Source organism: Martes martes, assembly GCF_963455335.1.
Source record: "Martes martes genome assembly, chromosome: X".
Lineage (NCBI taxonomy): Eukaryota > Metazoa > Chordata > Mammalia > Carnivora > Mustelidae > Martes > Martes martes.
The window spans coordinates 102489601-102505794 of record NC_137897.1 but is presented as its reverse complement, the minus strand read 5'-3'; the positions used below and the strand labels follow the sequence as shown (position 1 = coordinate 102505794).

Here is a 16194-nt window from a genome sequence, read left to right as displayed (position 1 = left end):
CAAATCTGGTCTTTTTCATTCTCCAAATATGGTTGATTTTATTGGATGAATGCTGGTATCCTATTGATCTTGTTGATGAGACCAACCTGGCTCTAATAGTATGAATTTTCCCTGCTTCTTGTGCTCTAGACTCAGCACGGTGCTGCTAATTCCACTTTCCAAATAGGTCTCATTCACCAAACTTGTTTGCAACATATAGCCTAAGGGATTCACACATTTTAAGAAATCCTTCATTTAGGAGCACCTGGGTGGCTCAGTGAGTTAAGCCTCTGCCTTCGGCTCAGGTCACGGTCTCAGGGTCCTGGGATCGAGCCCCACATTGGACTTTCTGCTCAGCAGGGAGCCTGCTTCCCCCCACCCCCGCCCCGCCTACTTGTGATCTCTCTCTCTAAATAAAATCTTTTTTTTTAAAAAAGAAATCCTTCATTTGGATTGATTTTGTCTTCCTGTAAGAGAAGAGAGACATAGAGTAGAGACAGAAACAATGGTACATTCTGAAAAGCTGGAATGGCTGAAAGCATTGGTAAAACGTCATGTTCATAACACAACAAATAAGTCAATCTGATTTTTTTTTTTTTAGAGAATGAATGTGATAGTGTGTGGACCTCATGCAAAAAATGAGCAGCAGACATAAAGATTGTATGCAAGTAATGAAATGAAAAGTTGTTTTAAAGGGGAGGCTTACCTCTCATTATATGTCTACACTGAAAAATGGCAAGAGGCAAGAAGTTAAAACCACAGTGAGAGCTATTCCAGTGGACATAAGGGTTTCTGGCCAGACAGGGAATGTGGAGCCCTAGAACAGGCCTTCAGTGGGATGCTAATGGATCTCTCTCTCAGGAGCCTCTGACAGAATATATAAGTGCCTATCTCAGGAAGCTGGGCCAGAAGCTTTGGATAAGTTGTGCTACTATTTTAACATCAGGGAACAACTCCTAACTAGCTGCAGAAATCTACTTGGAGGGTTCCTCAGGCAAGAGAATCAGGATGTGGAGAAATGTAGAAATAGAATGAATTACATCAAAATAGACTGTGACTGGGACTGAGTGAAAAGCCTGGGGCTGTGGACTGAATGCAGGAGTAATGCTATAAAAGGTCAAAAATGTAAGTGTTGATGCCTAAAGAACTACCGAGTAACTCTTTCTTAAGGCTCCTTCCAACACTGTGATTTTATGGATCCAGGATAAAGTTACTATCAAATTCAAGCTAACTCAAGACTCAGGTTTACTTTTCCTTATTAAAAAAACAGGAATGTAGGGTTCTGAAGTCCTCTCATTGCTAATTCATACATTACACACCTGCACACACATACACACAGTCAGAGAGGTTAAGAAATTCTCAATACGTGAAAACGCTAATCAGTAAACTTTTACTCTAATCAGTAAACTCTCTATTAGCAAAGAAAATGTTTTTTAAAAAAGAAGAAACAATTCCCTTTCTGAAAATTCTTCATAGACTGCCACCAGTCTGACGACTTTTGGGATCTTTCGTCCTTTCAGCCAACCTGGCTACCTGCTGCCTGTGGGTGCACGCACAGCTCCTCATCCTCCGCAGTTCATTTAACAACCACTTCCAACGAGCCACGGTGGTCTCCTTGCCAGCCTGTTGGGTAGATAGAGACATGGTTACTTTTGATGATTTGAAAAATCCTCTTTTCAGATGACTCCAAATTCTCAGAAGCTGTGCAGACCTTGCTCACCTGGATTGAACGAGGAGAGGTGAACCGTCGCAGTGCCAACAACTTCTACTCTATGATCCAGTCGGCCAACAGCCACGTTCGCCGCCTGGTGAATGAGAAAGCTGCCCATGAGAAAGACATGGAAGAAGCAAAGGAGAAATTCAAGCAGGCCCTTTCTGGAATTCTCATTCAATGTGAGTAGAAGTCAGAGTTCTGTGGAAGGGTGAGAGGGTGCTTCACTTAGACTCCACATTCCCCACGAGGGAACCAGGCTTACAAAGCCATCCTGTGTCGAGGGGCAAGGACCCCTTCTTCACTGCCTTGTGCTCTCCTTAGATTGCCAAATGCCCAAGCTCCAGTTTAATGGGATACATGTGGGCACCTCCTGTATTCATTTTTTTCTGTTATATCTCCTTCATCTCCTTAGAAACACCAACACCGAACCACGGTCCTGTGCTTTTACTTTTGCTTGTTTTCAAAGTAAGTTATAAGCAGCCTCAGGCCTCAGTGGAAAGTTTGGTATTTCACTGCTAAAGTTAGATTACAGAATCAGCATTTATAAGCTCTGTGCTTCAGATTTGCATCATTATCATATTATGTTTTCTCAGATACTTCATTTTAGTGAAAGTGTAATTATGTTTCCCAGGGTGATTGAATAGAAGCCAAATTTGCTACTTCTACCTGTTGTTTTCACTTTGCTTTCTTCTTCTTCTTTTTTTTCTTTTTTTTTGTCTGGATGTTATAGACACTGGGTGGGATGGGAGGCCATCAAAATGGCCATTTTCAAAAAGAAGTAATACTCCTGGCAGCTCTCTCTGCCCATGAGTCCTGTCCCTGTACTTAAATAAAACCACCTTTTTGCACAAAAAAAGAAGAAGGAGAAGGAGAAGAACTACTACAAACCTTTACAAGGACTCTTAAATGAGACAGATTAGAAAAATTCTCAACTGATATTTTTAGTTCAACATATTATGCAACTATGCACTCTTTTTTTTTGAGTAAGGAAATATATTCACCTTAAAAATAAGAGTATAGTTTTATGATTTGGCTTTTAAACAATTAAGGCCCACTCTTCCCATATGTGACTTCCCACACTTGACTCACACATAATTAGGATTAAGGAAGAGTTCTTTCATTTTCCATTTTTATTTTGAAAATATATATGGGCATAGAATCCAGGCAGAGAAAGCACATGTTTTTAGGACTTCAAAACAAATAGAAAAAAAGAGCAGCGAGCATCATGGAACTATAAATCCCTAAATCATTCACAGACAGGTTACAATCAGGGCTGTAAAGAAAAAAAATAACACCTCTGGATTTTCTTACTGTGACTACCCACCAGGAAGAGGCTCTTATCCTTCTGTTTCTCTCCCCGAAAAAAGTCTTGTCTAAGTTTCCCTTCTCTTGAGCTGGTTAGGTAAAAGCACCAGAGTATTTGTACACATTTTTCTGTCTGACATTTTTAAAGAGACTCTGAAAAATATGCTTTAGGACTGCACTTGCACAGTATTCTTCCATAAAACTTCTATTTCTCCAGTCAACAAGCCCATCTACGTAGACTTAAAATAGATTCCATTCATCTTGGGTTCTGATTCAATGCTTCTGGTTCAATATACCTCAGGATAACAATAGGATGGATTCTGTTGAAGTCAAGTATGCAAGCTCATTTTCTTTATAAAAGAAGCCTATGGTCAGAAGGAGCTGGTACAAGTTTGCCACTCACTGCCATGCTGTGCTGGGTCATTAGTACTAAATTACATTAGTACTAAGTCACATTCACCGCAACTCTTGCCTCACCTGCCTGGATAAATACAGACTGCCTGTATTAAAAATTTAGTCACCATTTCACCCCAAACCTTCTGGAGTTCCCTTTCTTCATTCTGTATATTGGTATCTCTGCCCTTGAGTCTTTCATGGTACCCCAACACATGTAACGTTTTCTGAGCACAACCATAGCCTACTGGTGTCATATGAGAGATGTAACAAGCCTGATGCTTCTCTTATTTCTTTTCTCCTCTCTTTCGCCAACCCTGGATGATACTCCGACCTGATTCAACTGCTGATCTGACACTGCAGTTGAGCAGATAGTAGCTGTGTACCATTCCGCCTCCAAACAGAAGGCATGGGACCATTTCACAAAAGCCCAGCGTAAAAATATCAGCGTTTGGTGCAAACAAGCTGAGGTTGGTAACTTTTCACTCTGGTAGCCCCTCAGGGGGACAGTTTCTTTCTTTAACAAGTTATTGATTTGGAGTTTAGTCAGAGTTAAATAGTGCCAAGCCCCCATGGTCACAACAAGGCTCTAATGAAACACTAAGATGTGTGTTCTATAGCCTGTCACTGTGACCAGACCATGTGCTGCCAAAAGGGTAATAAATGTGCATGTGTTGTCTTGAATGCATTCTGCTAGATGAAAACCTGAGTAGTGAAAATATAGCTGTGATAATTGTAAGTTTACTTCTCGAAGCTAGCTAGTCTTGAGTACAATGATAATTACTGACCCGTGTGTCTAATGTTAGAAACATTCGGGCTGTCTTACATTTATTAGAGCATCTTGAAAGTCCACACTGGTGTTACATTGGAGCGTTGAAATTTCTGAGCCTCTTTGATCAAATCTACTCAGTCATCTTTATAGGTGGCAGCTTTAAAGGTAACAGAGGACTCTGATTTCAGATTAAGGTTGACACCTAGCTCTGCACTTGTGCTCTGGTGACTTTTAGCACAGAGTATGTCTGATGTGATTAGGTTGCTATCCTGAGTCCAAGATTTAAAACCAAGATGGGAGGTTTGTTTTCACAGATCTACCTTTGGAATGGTGTTACCTGTACTTCAAGTTCTTCTGTTCCTGTGGGCAGCTTCCTTACCCAGCCCCTGACACTTTTGATCTGTGTGTCCAGCAGCTTTTTCAACTTTGCTTCTGAGTCCTTTTTGCTAGTGTGGTAGCAGGTTGTCATATTCCTTGACATTTATATAGCATTTTTAAGGCATTTACATTTTATAAAGCACTTTCACATTGTTTGTCTCACTTACGTGAGCTTCCAGTAGATGTGGTATAGTGGAAAGAGCACTGGATCTGGAGTCAGAGAATCTAGATCACAGCTCTGACACATTGCAGCTCTGTGACTTTGACCAAGTTAGTCAGACATTTTCGGTCTCTATTTCTTCACCTGTAAATTGGAGATATAATGAAACCAGTCGTGTGGGATTAAATGAGAAAAGAGATATGTAGAGTTTGAAAAAAGTAAATGCTATATAAATGACAAATAGTAATATTTCAGTTTATTATTCTTAACTCCATAAGGGATAATAACTAGATATGATAGCCATGGTTTACACGTGAAGAAACTGAGACACAGAAATGTTAAGGGATGTACTCAGATTATACAGTTAGTAAGTGATCAGTTCAAAACTAGAAATTCTTCTCGGAGTGTTGATGTAAACTGTCTTGTGCTCTTGAGTGAGTCATTTAATCTTCGTGGACCTCAATTTCCTAACCTATAAAATGAAGATAGCAATCTGTTCTTTCTGTCCTTCATGAGAATACATGGCATAGTTTGTGTGGCAACAATTTGAAAACTGTGAAGAGCATTTAGAGGAAAATAAGCCAAACCATGTTCATAAACTGATAGCTTCTGAGCCATCAGTTCTGGCTCAGCAAAGGAACCTGGGAGTCACCGAAGAGAACTCCCTGAAGACATCACAATGGATAAATAGAATAATACAAAGCTCATGATATTTCAAATTATTTTTAAAAAGAGAATTAGGAACAAAACAGGGAGCTATTGTCTTATAGTAGCACAAGATGATTTCAGAATCCTAGGGCTACCTGACTTTGTTGAGCCTCAACAAACAAAATTCAACATTTCAATTCAAAAGTTAACTGAAGCACATTCTCTGTCTGAGGCATTATGACAGGCAATTCAGGACGAGATGGTCTTTGCCGTCAGGGAGCTAGAAAGGTAAAGAAAGTGATCAAGGGTGGGGAGTGGAGTTTAATACCCTAAATTGAAAATATCCACTCTTTAGTCTGAGCAGTTCAGAAGAATAAAGTTTGAGGGAGAATGCTCAATATGTCTTATAATTGTAGAAAAGCAGTTTTAAGTCTCTACTTTTCTTCAATATATATACAGATGTATCCATTCTCAGGGTGGGAAAAAGGTGTCTGAACTGCCCCCCCTCCCAGTGGAAAGCCCTGCCAGTATAAAAATGTCTTTTCATAGGAGGAAGGGAACCTCTGGTTTGAGCACTGACTTGTCCAGACCACAGCCCTTCTATAAATGACTTTGCAATAAAATATTTCCATGAATATTATTTATCAAGGCTCTCTGGAGAGAAGTATAGTTCTATCAAGCCTGCCTCTCTGGTGGGTACATACTTGAGTTTAATTATCTTCTCAGCAAAGATAGTCTATAAGCTGGACATTTCTCTGGCCTGTAGAGGAGAGCTATCCACCCTATTATCTAATATTGTGGCAGAGCTTCCTTGACAGAGTGATGAGGATAAAGCACATGGCTAGCATGACTGTTAAAAGCTACATGTTTCATAATGTATTTTGTAGACTTTGTAGAAACCCAGAAAAATGCTTCCTGCCTATTGGATTGGACTAAATTAAGGCCTACCTTGAATACCTCAACCTTGATAAGTAAAACTACTGAAAGTGGAACATAGCTCATGACCTTCCTCTGGCATTGCATTTCCCAAACCTAAAAAAGACCTCATCTACTTTACATGGGTACCTCTTTAAATCATGGCTTTTTTTAACCTCTGCATACTTTAACTTGATAATAGGAAACTCTAGAAAGTGACTGCCATCCTCTTAAATTGGGGCTGTCTCTGAGCACCCCACTGAGAACCAGAGCATCTTAGTGGCTTAAACCAACTAGACCATCTGTTTCTTGGCCTGTGGTTCAAAGCTACAATTCCTAAGCCAGAGGTTTCATTAAGGTGAAAGTTTCTGACATTGAGCCTTTTTCGCCAGTTGCCTTTGAGAATGACCTAGCCAGTACCCTCCTCATGTCACAAAGGACCTGTTCCTTGTCTTACTGTCATCCTACCAGCAGCCAACAGTGTCTTACTCTGCTGAGAGTGGGGTTGTTAAGAAGGGAAAGTCCCCACCTTCAGGGAGCTCAGGCTCTCACCTCCACCTCAGTAACTAGTTTGCTAATAAGTCTTTCATTGGTTTACTTTCCTGATTTATATGTGTGTGAGGCTCCTACTGATATAATTGAAAAGGGTAATAAGAGAAAGCTAAAGTTCCTCTCTTTACTAAAAATCCGTATCTACAATTACTTTACTGACAGCTCTCTCTACTGTAGAAACTCTTTTCCTATAGAACTGTTTAAAACCGTGTGTTTCTCTCACTGAGAAGCTGGCCTAGATTAGACACTAAACCTTGGATGATATATAGAAACTAGAGCCGTAGCAGTAGGCACTAGAACAGATCCACTTGCATCGTCCCCGCTATGAGATTTTATACCATCGGGCCAGAGGAAAAGGGACTTGACAATTGCTAGCATTCTTATAAAATGAGATACCGTGATTGCTAAAATAACTTTCTCTCTAGATTTCTGAGTCTACCATTCCAAACTCTAAAGAACTGTTTGCAGATTGTTCAAGTGATCCGCATACCCTTGTTTTAGGACCCATGTGTTCTAATACTAGCTGTTAGCTTTCAGGCATCAGAACACCTGTTAACACAGTTTGGATCAACCTAGTTTTTATTTCCATGTGTATCATACAATGGGCATTAGGAACTTGTGTTTGTGCTTTGCTTCATTGTACTGAATGATAGCTCAGATTCAAATTTCTGTGTAAGTCTAGAAGCTATCTGTTCCTTTCCATTCCTTCATCTGACCCCTTCCTCACCAAGTATCTTGTTAATGTTGAAAGTCTAGGTAAGTAGTTTTGTTACACTATTAAAAAGGAACTTTGCTTTACTGATAACCTTGTTACTATCATAACAAGTGAGTAAGATGAATTTAAGTTCACATAACTTTTTGTGGAACTATAGAATTAGATACTTAATGTACAATGATTGCAATTTGCTTACTTTATCATAAATTTTAAATGTCAGCTGGTACAAAGGTGATTCTTTCTGTGCATTTTCCTCTGTCTCCGATTTCAGTTTAATTCCATGTTAAAGTTCTTTCCCCTCCATTGTGGAACAGTTTGTGAATTTCTAAGTGTCAGAAAAAGTTATCATTAAAACAGACTCAAAGTCATAATGTGTTTATAGAAATCACTAACAGTTTGCTGTTCAAATGAAAAATATCATAGGTTAACTGTAGTCAGGAGAATGGAATAGAAACTTGAGGAGAGGGCGCCTGGGTGGCTCAGTGGGTTAAAGCCGCTGCCTTCGGCTCAGGTCATGATCCCAGGGTCCTGGGATCGAGCCCCGCATCGGGCTCTCTGCTCAGCAGGGAGCCTGCTTCCTCCCTTCTCTCTCTGCCTGCCTCTCTGCCTACTTGTGATCTCTGTCTGTCAAATAAATAAATAAAATCTTTAAAAAAAAAAAAAAAAAGAAACTTGAGGAGGGCTATCTTTCCGTTTTCAATACAGTCTCTCGGTGACACGGCCCATTCAATTTCAGGTGGAGATTTATAAATGAAAACTTCCAGAAAATGTTTATGCCTGCCATTGCCACTCTTTTGGTTTCAGCCCTAGATCCAAATGTCAGGCTAGGAAAGGGGGCAAATCTGGGAGACAGCTAGTTCCCTTGCTGCCTGCACTTCAGTGGCTCAGAGTCCTCCTCCTACCTGTACCTATGCCCCAGCTAGGTAGAGTATCTTCCTTAGGGAAATTACCCTAAGGATTTACCTTTTAGTCCTTCACTCTGAAGGTATTTGTTAGGGTTTGCTTCCCAAAATAGAGCTTTCTTGACCCAACCAGAGAGACAGAAATAGGTATCTTAGATATCAAGTGCTTTAAAGGTAAGGCTTTCATAGAATTAAAAATGTACTTGCTTTACTTAGGGGTACTGTCATCTGCTAAATGCTCCTCATGAGTTTGCCTTGCTATGATACCCTATAACCTCTGATGTTCTCTTTGCCTTTATCCTATTCATGTGTCTTTCTATTGGATATTTATAGGAGAGTAACGATACAGGGCTTAGTTTCTTTGTAGCTAAGGGGGACTGCCTGATGGTTAGTTAGCAGTCTCTGAGCTCGGCCACTTTGCATGCCTGACTGAACAATGGAGAACAAGGTCCCCTTAGTTTTTCTTACCCTCATTTCAGTATCAGCTAAAGGAATTGGTAACTCTTGTTCCTGAGGTATTTTCAGGCTTTGAGGTAAAATTTACCCATAGGTCTTTCTGTTTCTAGAGATTTCTGAAGACATGAAAGACCTCTAGATAAGCTGTATTACTTAGTTATTGAACTTTTTATGCTTCTCAGAAGAGATTATGCTTTCTTGCCCAGCTGGAAGCAGAAATATGTTTTGTAGGGCTGAGCAGCTACCAGGCATGTCTTATCTCTCAGTTAGATCTTCCTGCCCCGGGACATTTCCCTAGAAGGAACACAGTTTACTCTGCTGAGAAGCACAGTAACTTTCCCAGAGTCAGATGACATGTTTGTGAATTGAGAATCAGTCTCTGCTTACACCCTCTGACAGGCTACATTTTTGTTAGGCAACTAGGAGAACCACAACTTTTCCTGATGCCACAAGTTGTACAATATTCGAATTTGCCAGTGTCAAACCTCATTATAATCACCTTGCCAGTAACTGTTCTTTGATGATAACTGAAACCCAGACTCCTAAGACAGAATGAATTCTTAAAAATGAGCAGTTCCTTTCTTCTCTTTGCAATGAGTTTGAATAAGACATAGCAAATCTCTCTCTTGACACAGCCCTTTAAAGTTCATTTTTCTCAAGCAAGTCACTGTTTTCTTCTATTTTAAGTAATGCCCCTGTAGCACGTGAGAGATGCTATGTTAGTAGTTCTATTTTCTATTATTTCTGTTTTTCTATTACCTCTTAACTACCTGTGAAAATACTGAGTACCTCGGGAACCTGGGTGGCTCAGTGGGTTAAAGCCTCTGCTTTCGGCTCGGGTCATGATCCCAGGGTCCTGGGGTCGAGTCCCGCATCGGGCTCTCTGTTCAGTGGGGAGCCTGCTTCCTCCTCTCTCTCTCTGCCTGCCTCTCTGCCTACCTGTGATCTCTGTCTGTCAAATAAATAAATAAATAAATAAACCTTTAAAAAAAAAGAAAATACTGAGTACCTTGTGTTTTTAAAAGGGACTTTAATTTATTTGTAGTGAAAACTTATCTTGATATAGAAATTATCGTTTTTCCCAGTAAAAGGCATAAGAAAGGAGAATATTAGTTGAGATACTGATTAACTATAGCATTAATTATTAAGAAATCCATTTGAAATATTTATAATCCCCCTAAATGGAGGCAGTTTTCACCAGACAGCGTTGGATATTTCCTGTATTATGGCCCAACTGGGGCTAACATAGGCAGGGAATTCTCAGCTCAGTGCTGAGAAGCCTCTGACAGGCATTAAGTGGCCTCTAAATGATTGCAAAGTGCTCTAAAATGCACAGTTTTCATGCTGTCTTTTTTTTTAAGTGACTTTTCCAGTGTGATCTCTGTCATTTGCAAAAAGTTCTTCATGCCTACGTGAAGATCTGTGTTTATAGCTGGTAGCACTTCCCTCCAGCCTAAGGAACTTTCTTCCACATTTCTTATAGTGTAAATCTTTAGATGACAAATTCTTGCATTTACATTGTCTGAAAATAGATTTAATTCATCTTCATTCTTCAAAGAATTTTTCTCTGCATACAGAATTCTGAATAAAGAGATATTTTTGTTTCTTCCTGCACTTTAAAGATAATGTTCTCCTGACTTCTGGCCTATATTGTTTCTGAAAGAAATCAAAGTATTCGGATTGTCTCCTTGTATATAATATGTCTTTTTTTTTCTGGATGCTTTTAAGAGTTCCTCTATTCTTCCAGTTTTACTGAGAGTAGAACTGACATATAGTACTGTATAAGTTTAAGATACACAGTATTATGATTTGACCTACATGGATTGTGAAATGATTATCACAATGAGTTTAGCTAACTAAAAAGAGTTTCTCTTAATGTTTTAGTTTGTAGCAATTTGACTATGATGTTCTTAGACATACCTTTTTCACACATCTCCTGCTTGGGCTTCCCTGAGTTCTTCAAATATATAGATTAATGTCTTTCATCAAAGTTGAGACATCTTCAACTATTTTTTCTTCAAGTATCTTGAATCATTGCATCTCTCCACTCTGTGATTCCAGTTAGTTTCTCTGTTCTTCAGATTGGATAAATTTGTATTGTTCTCTCTTTAAGTTCTGTCTTTGTTCTGACATCTCTATTGTAAAGTTAGGCTCAGCCGTTATTTTTATTTTGGATATTATATTTTCAGTTTTAGAATTTTCAGTTGGTTCTTTTTTAAAGTTTCTGTTTCTCTGCCAAGATTTCCTATCTTTTCATTCATTATGAGCATGTTTCCTTTCCATCATCGAGATAGTTTTAATAGCTGCTTTAACTCCTTGTCTGCTAACTGCCATATCTGGTTCATTTCAAGTTTTATTTCTGTTGATAATCTTTTCTATTGAAGGTGGGTCATCTCATCTTAGTTGTTTGTAAATCAAGTAATTTGGGGCTTTGCCTGCATTTTTTGAATATTTTTCTTTTAAGGCTCTGGTTATATTCTGTTATGTTAATTTTGTTATGTTCTTCCAAAGAAGATTGACTTCAGTTTCTTTTGTTTTAATGGTCAATTTACTTAATCGATTTTAAGCTGGAAATTATCTCTCTTAGCAGCTCAAATCTAGGTTCAGTTTTTTTTAGACTTAGCTGTTTTGTTTGAAATCTGTCCTGTGCTTCCATGGTTCAAGGGTCATGCAGAAATTTGAGCAGCTATTACAGGCAGAATTTGGATCTCTCTCTCTCTCTCTTTGGCTGTCTCCTTTCTGGGATCCCTTCCTCACTTTCCTGTGGCTATCTTCTTGATTTCTTTAAAGCATAAAGACAGGGTTTGCTGTTAAAAATGTAGCCACCCCGTGAGCTAACTGTTGTCTGCTGTCAGACTAAAAGGCTCTTAAAAAACTGAGAGACCCACATCCTTCTTCCAAGTGTCAGCCATTCTTTAGGATATGCCTGCTTTCGTTCGCTCCCCAGTGCCATCAAGTAGTTAGGGATTTGGCTTGGTTTGATTTTGTGTCTTGTTCAGAGTATAGTTATTATCCTTGGAAAAGTTCATCTGATAGAAGTTCACTCCTGACAGCTCATTTTTAATGTTAACTTCTAAACCTGCAAAAGTTAGATTAAGAGTTCTGTTGAGTAAGTCTGTAAGTAGAGAGGGAAGAGGATGGAGATGCAAAATTAAAGAATTTGATGTGGGAAGGTGAAAATGGCAGAACCCTTCAAGGAAAGTCCAGAAATCCACGTAAGAGGTGAGAGGCCTTTCATGACCAACAGTACTTTCTAATATAGGAGGAATATAAGAATCATCAACTGCCAGAGCTCTGGATATGGAAAGAATGCCTTATGGAAGACAGAATGTACAAAGTCTGCTTTGTCTTTCAAGACAGTTTCAGCCCCAGTGTGCCCCTTTGTTCTTGCCTTAGGAGTACTCTGAAGTTTTTTCATATGTCAAAAAACCCTGCTTCATCTTATCCTTAACTCTGTTCATTTCTTCAATATTTTCAAAGCTTCCCCACTAACAAAGCATAACTTTTAACCTTAGGAAATTCGCAACATACATAATGATGAATTAATGGGAATCAGACGTGAAGAAGAAATGGAGATGTCCGATGAGGAAATAGAAGAAACCACAGAAACAAAAGAAACTGAGGAATCAGGTAAAGATAATTCTGCTTTGTTTCATTTAATTAGCATCTACTTGCAGGGATGATATTTTAAAACTTCTAACATCCAGTAAGTTATGGGCACAAAACCGTCAGCCTGGAACCAGCTAGAAACAATTGGTAAAGCCATAGAAGTACACAGTGGTTGAATATCAACCCTGTAGCTAAGGATCTTTTTATTCACTCCCATCTTCCATTACAGTCCCAAATTAAAAGTGGACTGTCTTCTCTTAGGAGGGCTAGAAATTTAGGCAGCACTTGATTTGGATTTATTAATAATATATTCTGTGGTAGAAATCATAAGAGAGCTTACACATAAATAGACAACTAGCCAAACATTTTAAAAAGTAGTTAGATCCCTACATCATATATATACCTTATACCAGTATTAGTAACAGATGGATTTAATATTTAAATTTTTTAAAAACTTACCAAAATAAATTCTGGAAAATATAGGAGTTGGTTATATAATTTGGGATGAAGGTCTTCAAAGATAGAAATCATAAAAGATACTTTTGATAAATTTATCTTCATATAAATTAAATATTTTTCTTTAAAGAATCACAAAATTAAAAGAGACTCTACCAACTAAGGGGAAATATCTATAATATATGACAGTCTACCTATCTCCTGCCTTTTATTGTGGTTACTAAGGGGTTTATTGGGAACCAAACAGGAGTCTACAGACAGATGTTTGGGTAAACACTTTTGCTCTTAGTGTAGTCAGGCCTCACCATGAGACCGGCCACGAGACTGTGGGTCCCCAGTGGAACTCATAAGGCAAACCTGCTGAACAATATGACACTACACTGCCTTTCAATTTCATAACAAACCAGGGAGAGAATTAGCAGAAGGGAGATTAAAATATCAGCCAAAAGTCCAGTGTTTTCAGGTAAGCCATTCTAGATAGTCTTAGGAGTCAGTAACGTACAATGGACAAAGCACTGGACCTAAAGTTAGAGGACCTGAGTTCTAGTCCCAGCTGTGTTCCTCTTGACGCCGGAAGGACTTCTGTCCCACTGAGCTCAGGTCCCATCCTTGTAAGAAGTACATTATACAACCATCTAACAGGAATGTTGGGATGGCTAAACAAATTCATTCATTTAATAACTATTGCATGCCAAACACTGTGCTAGGCATTGGAGATATCTTAGCAAACTGTCCCTACTGTGTGGTGTGTGTGTGTGTGTGTGTGTGAGAGAGAGAGAGAGAGAAAGAGAGAGATAGAGAGAGAGAGACAGAGACAGAGACCAACAGACAACCAATCGACTATAATGCAAATCAGAATTTCTTGGTTTCAGTACTTGCATATTGAAGTCAGCAGCTCTTATAGCCACTTGAGTGGCCCTAGAATCTTTACTCCATGAACAGAAACTCTTAAGGAAAGGCACTACCAAACTCTTAAGGAAAGGCACTACCAAATCAGACTTTTTTAAAATGCCTTTTTAAAGGCATTTGTAGCTGTTACATCTGAATTTCCTCTATTTCTACCATATCTTAGATCCCTAAACATCTGAAACTCCATATATATTGAATAAATCCTTTGTAATCAGTAGATAATATTTTCAGAATAGTGAACTAATTACTGCAAATGCATACTATAAACTTATAGCTAAAAAAAAAGTTTCATAATAATTGAGTTATTCAAATTAGTTAAGTGCTTAGCCAAGATGTTTTATAGCTGACTAATCTTTGACTTATAGAACTGTCTCCATCTCAGTATCTGCAGTATTGTATACAGTGTTAATCCAATGTTCCCCTGAAATGAATGTGACCATAAGTTTGAATATTTGCTTGATAAATTGCTGAATTTAAGGAGTTATTGGGGGAAGGAGGGTGTATGGGAGATACAGATTAAATGCACTTACTAGTGTTATATAATTGCATTTTGCTTCTGTATTTCTTTTGAGTTAAAAGCTGTATTGGCTACTGCACAGAATCTTATTCGTTTAGAGACTGGAAACTCCCTGACAGATCATCTTATAGCTATTTTCTTTCCTGTTCCACATGCCAGGATGCTGCTTTGTCAAATAAAGCTATCTACAATAGACTTAATGGAGCTTACCAAATAGCTTTTCTCCCAGAAGGTTTCAATTCATTTTAATTCAAGGACTTTTGTGCATTTTTCTTCCCTTCGATCGTATCTAATTTTGTTATCTTGCTTTTGTAGTAGTCAACTGCAGAAATCCTGCTCAGTGTGAGCCAGTAAGTGGGTCCTTAGGTTTTATCTAAATCAGCTGCATGTTTTAGTTTCACTTGGTTCCAATTAAAAGCTTAAGCATTAGATCTCAGAGTTGTTGTTTTTTTTTCTCTCTCCATGCTACCGAACTTAAATTCCAGGAGCCTAAAGCATGTGTCTGGTTAAATTTTACTTCCTGAAGAAAGCAAGAGTCACAGCTAGCCTAGCAGTCTCAATTACCTTTCCTTGGTAACTTAGTAACAAAATTTCTATTCTTCAAGGGATTCTATATTACCCAGCCCATATTTGTGATGTACTACTGGAAACCTTCTTGCTGTGGAAGAAAGAACTGCTGTGCTCAAAGCAATGTGTTGAAGAGGGGGAATCACATCAAAGCAAATCATAATAGTGTAAAATCGTTCTATTGTTAGCCATGATGGAAAGTACATGTGCCTAGTAAACCTAGGAAGAGCTGTTCCTTTTCAGCATCTACTGTCTGCCTTCTCCACGTAGACTAGTGGTTCTCAGATCTGATATATATAAGCATCATTGGGTTACCTTTAAAAAATCAGATTTTCTGGGGTGCAGGGTTTGATTAAATAGACCCATAATGAAGTTCAGGAATTTGCATTTTATTAGGCATCCTAAACAATTTAGATGCTGGTGGTTCAGGGAGCACATTTGGAAAACATTGAGACTCATTCTCCTTCATTGTTCTAGCCAAAGTTTTCACTTATTTTGGTTTCCAATCTCCTTCCTTCCCTCCCTCACCTCTCATTATTCCCTCTTTCAGAGCTCGATCAATTAATTAACAAGAACTGCATCTTATAAGGTTATGGAAATAGAAGTGCAGTAAGTGCAAATTTACATAAAATATAAGAAATACCACTTGGTTCTAACCTGTAAGATACTGATTAGAATGCAGCAAGGTCAAGAGATATTAGTGTGGCCAGAGTAATTGCATTCCGTGAAAATTGATTGGTATCTTGAAAGATGAACAGGTTTGGATGAGAAGAAGGAGAGTAAGAAAGTTTCTTGATACGGAGGCAGGAAAGGAGAAGGAACAGGGCTCAGAGAGGGAAATAAAGATGATGAGTATAGGGGGATAAAAGATTGAGTGGACAAGATAGGTCCAGATTATGGGGAACCATGAATGCCAAGGTTACATTTAGCATAATAGACAATATGGCACTATAAGCATGTCTTAATCATGGCACTAGTATGATAAAAGGAAATAAATTTATTTAGGAAATAAATTTTGTAAAAAGAGAAACCTGCCAGAGACTTTTATAGGAATTTAGATATAAAATGATGAATCCTGAGACTAGAGTGAAGGTAATGGGAACTCAGATAAAATAGTAAAAGAAAAGGATATAATAGAAAATATAGGATTAAAGATGCTAGGAGTCACTTCAGAAGAATAACTAGTCTTTGGCACCAGATTGGATATAGATGATGAAGGAAAGGCAAGAATTTGAGATGAGTCTAGG

General features: G+C 38.5%; 1 protein-coding gene across 3 annotated transcripts in view; it reads left to right on the top strand.

Annotated features, from left to right (window-relative positions):
* ENOX2 (ecto-NOX disulfide-thiol exchanger 2) overlaps nt 1-16194 on the top strand; it is a 258742-nt gene that overhangs the window by 222113 nt on the left and 20435 nt on the right. For all 3 annotated transcript variants that reach the window (XM_080794862.1, XM_080794861.1, XM_080794863.1), the window contains 3 exons: nt 1660-1872; nt 3755-3861; nt 12405-12519. In XM_080794862.1, the coding sequence (XP_080650988.1) occupies nt 1660-1872; nt 3755-3861; nt 12405-12519 (435 nt within the window). The remainder of the gene's footprint in view (nt 1-1659; nt 1873-3754; nt 3862-12404; nt 12520-16194) is intronic.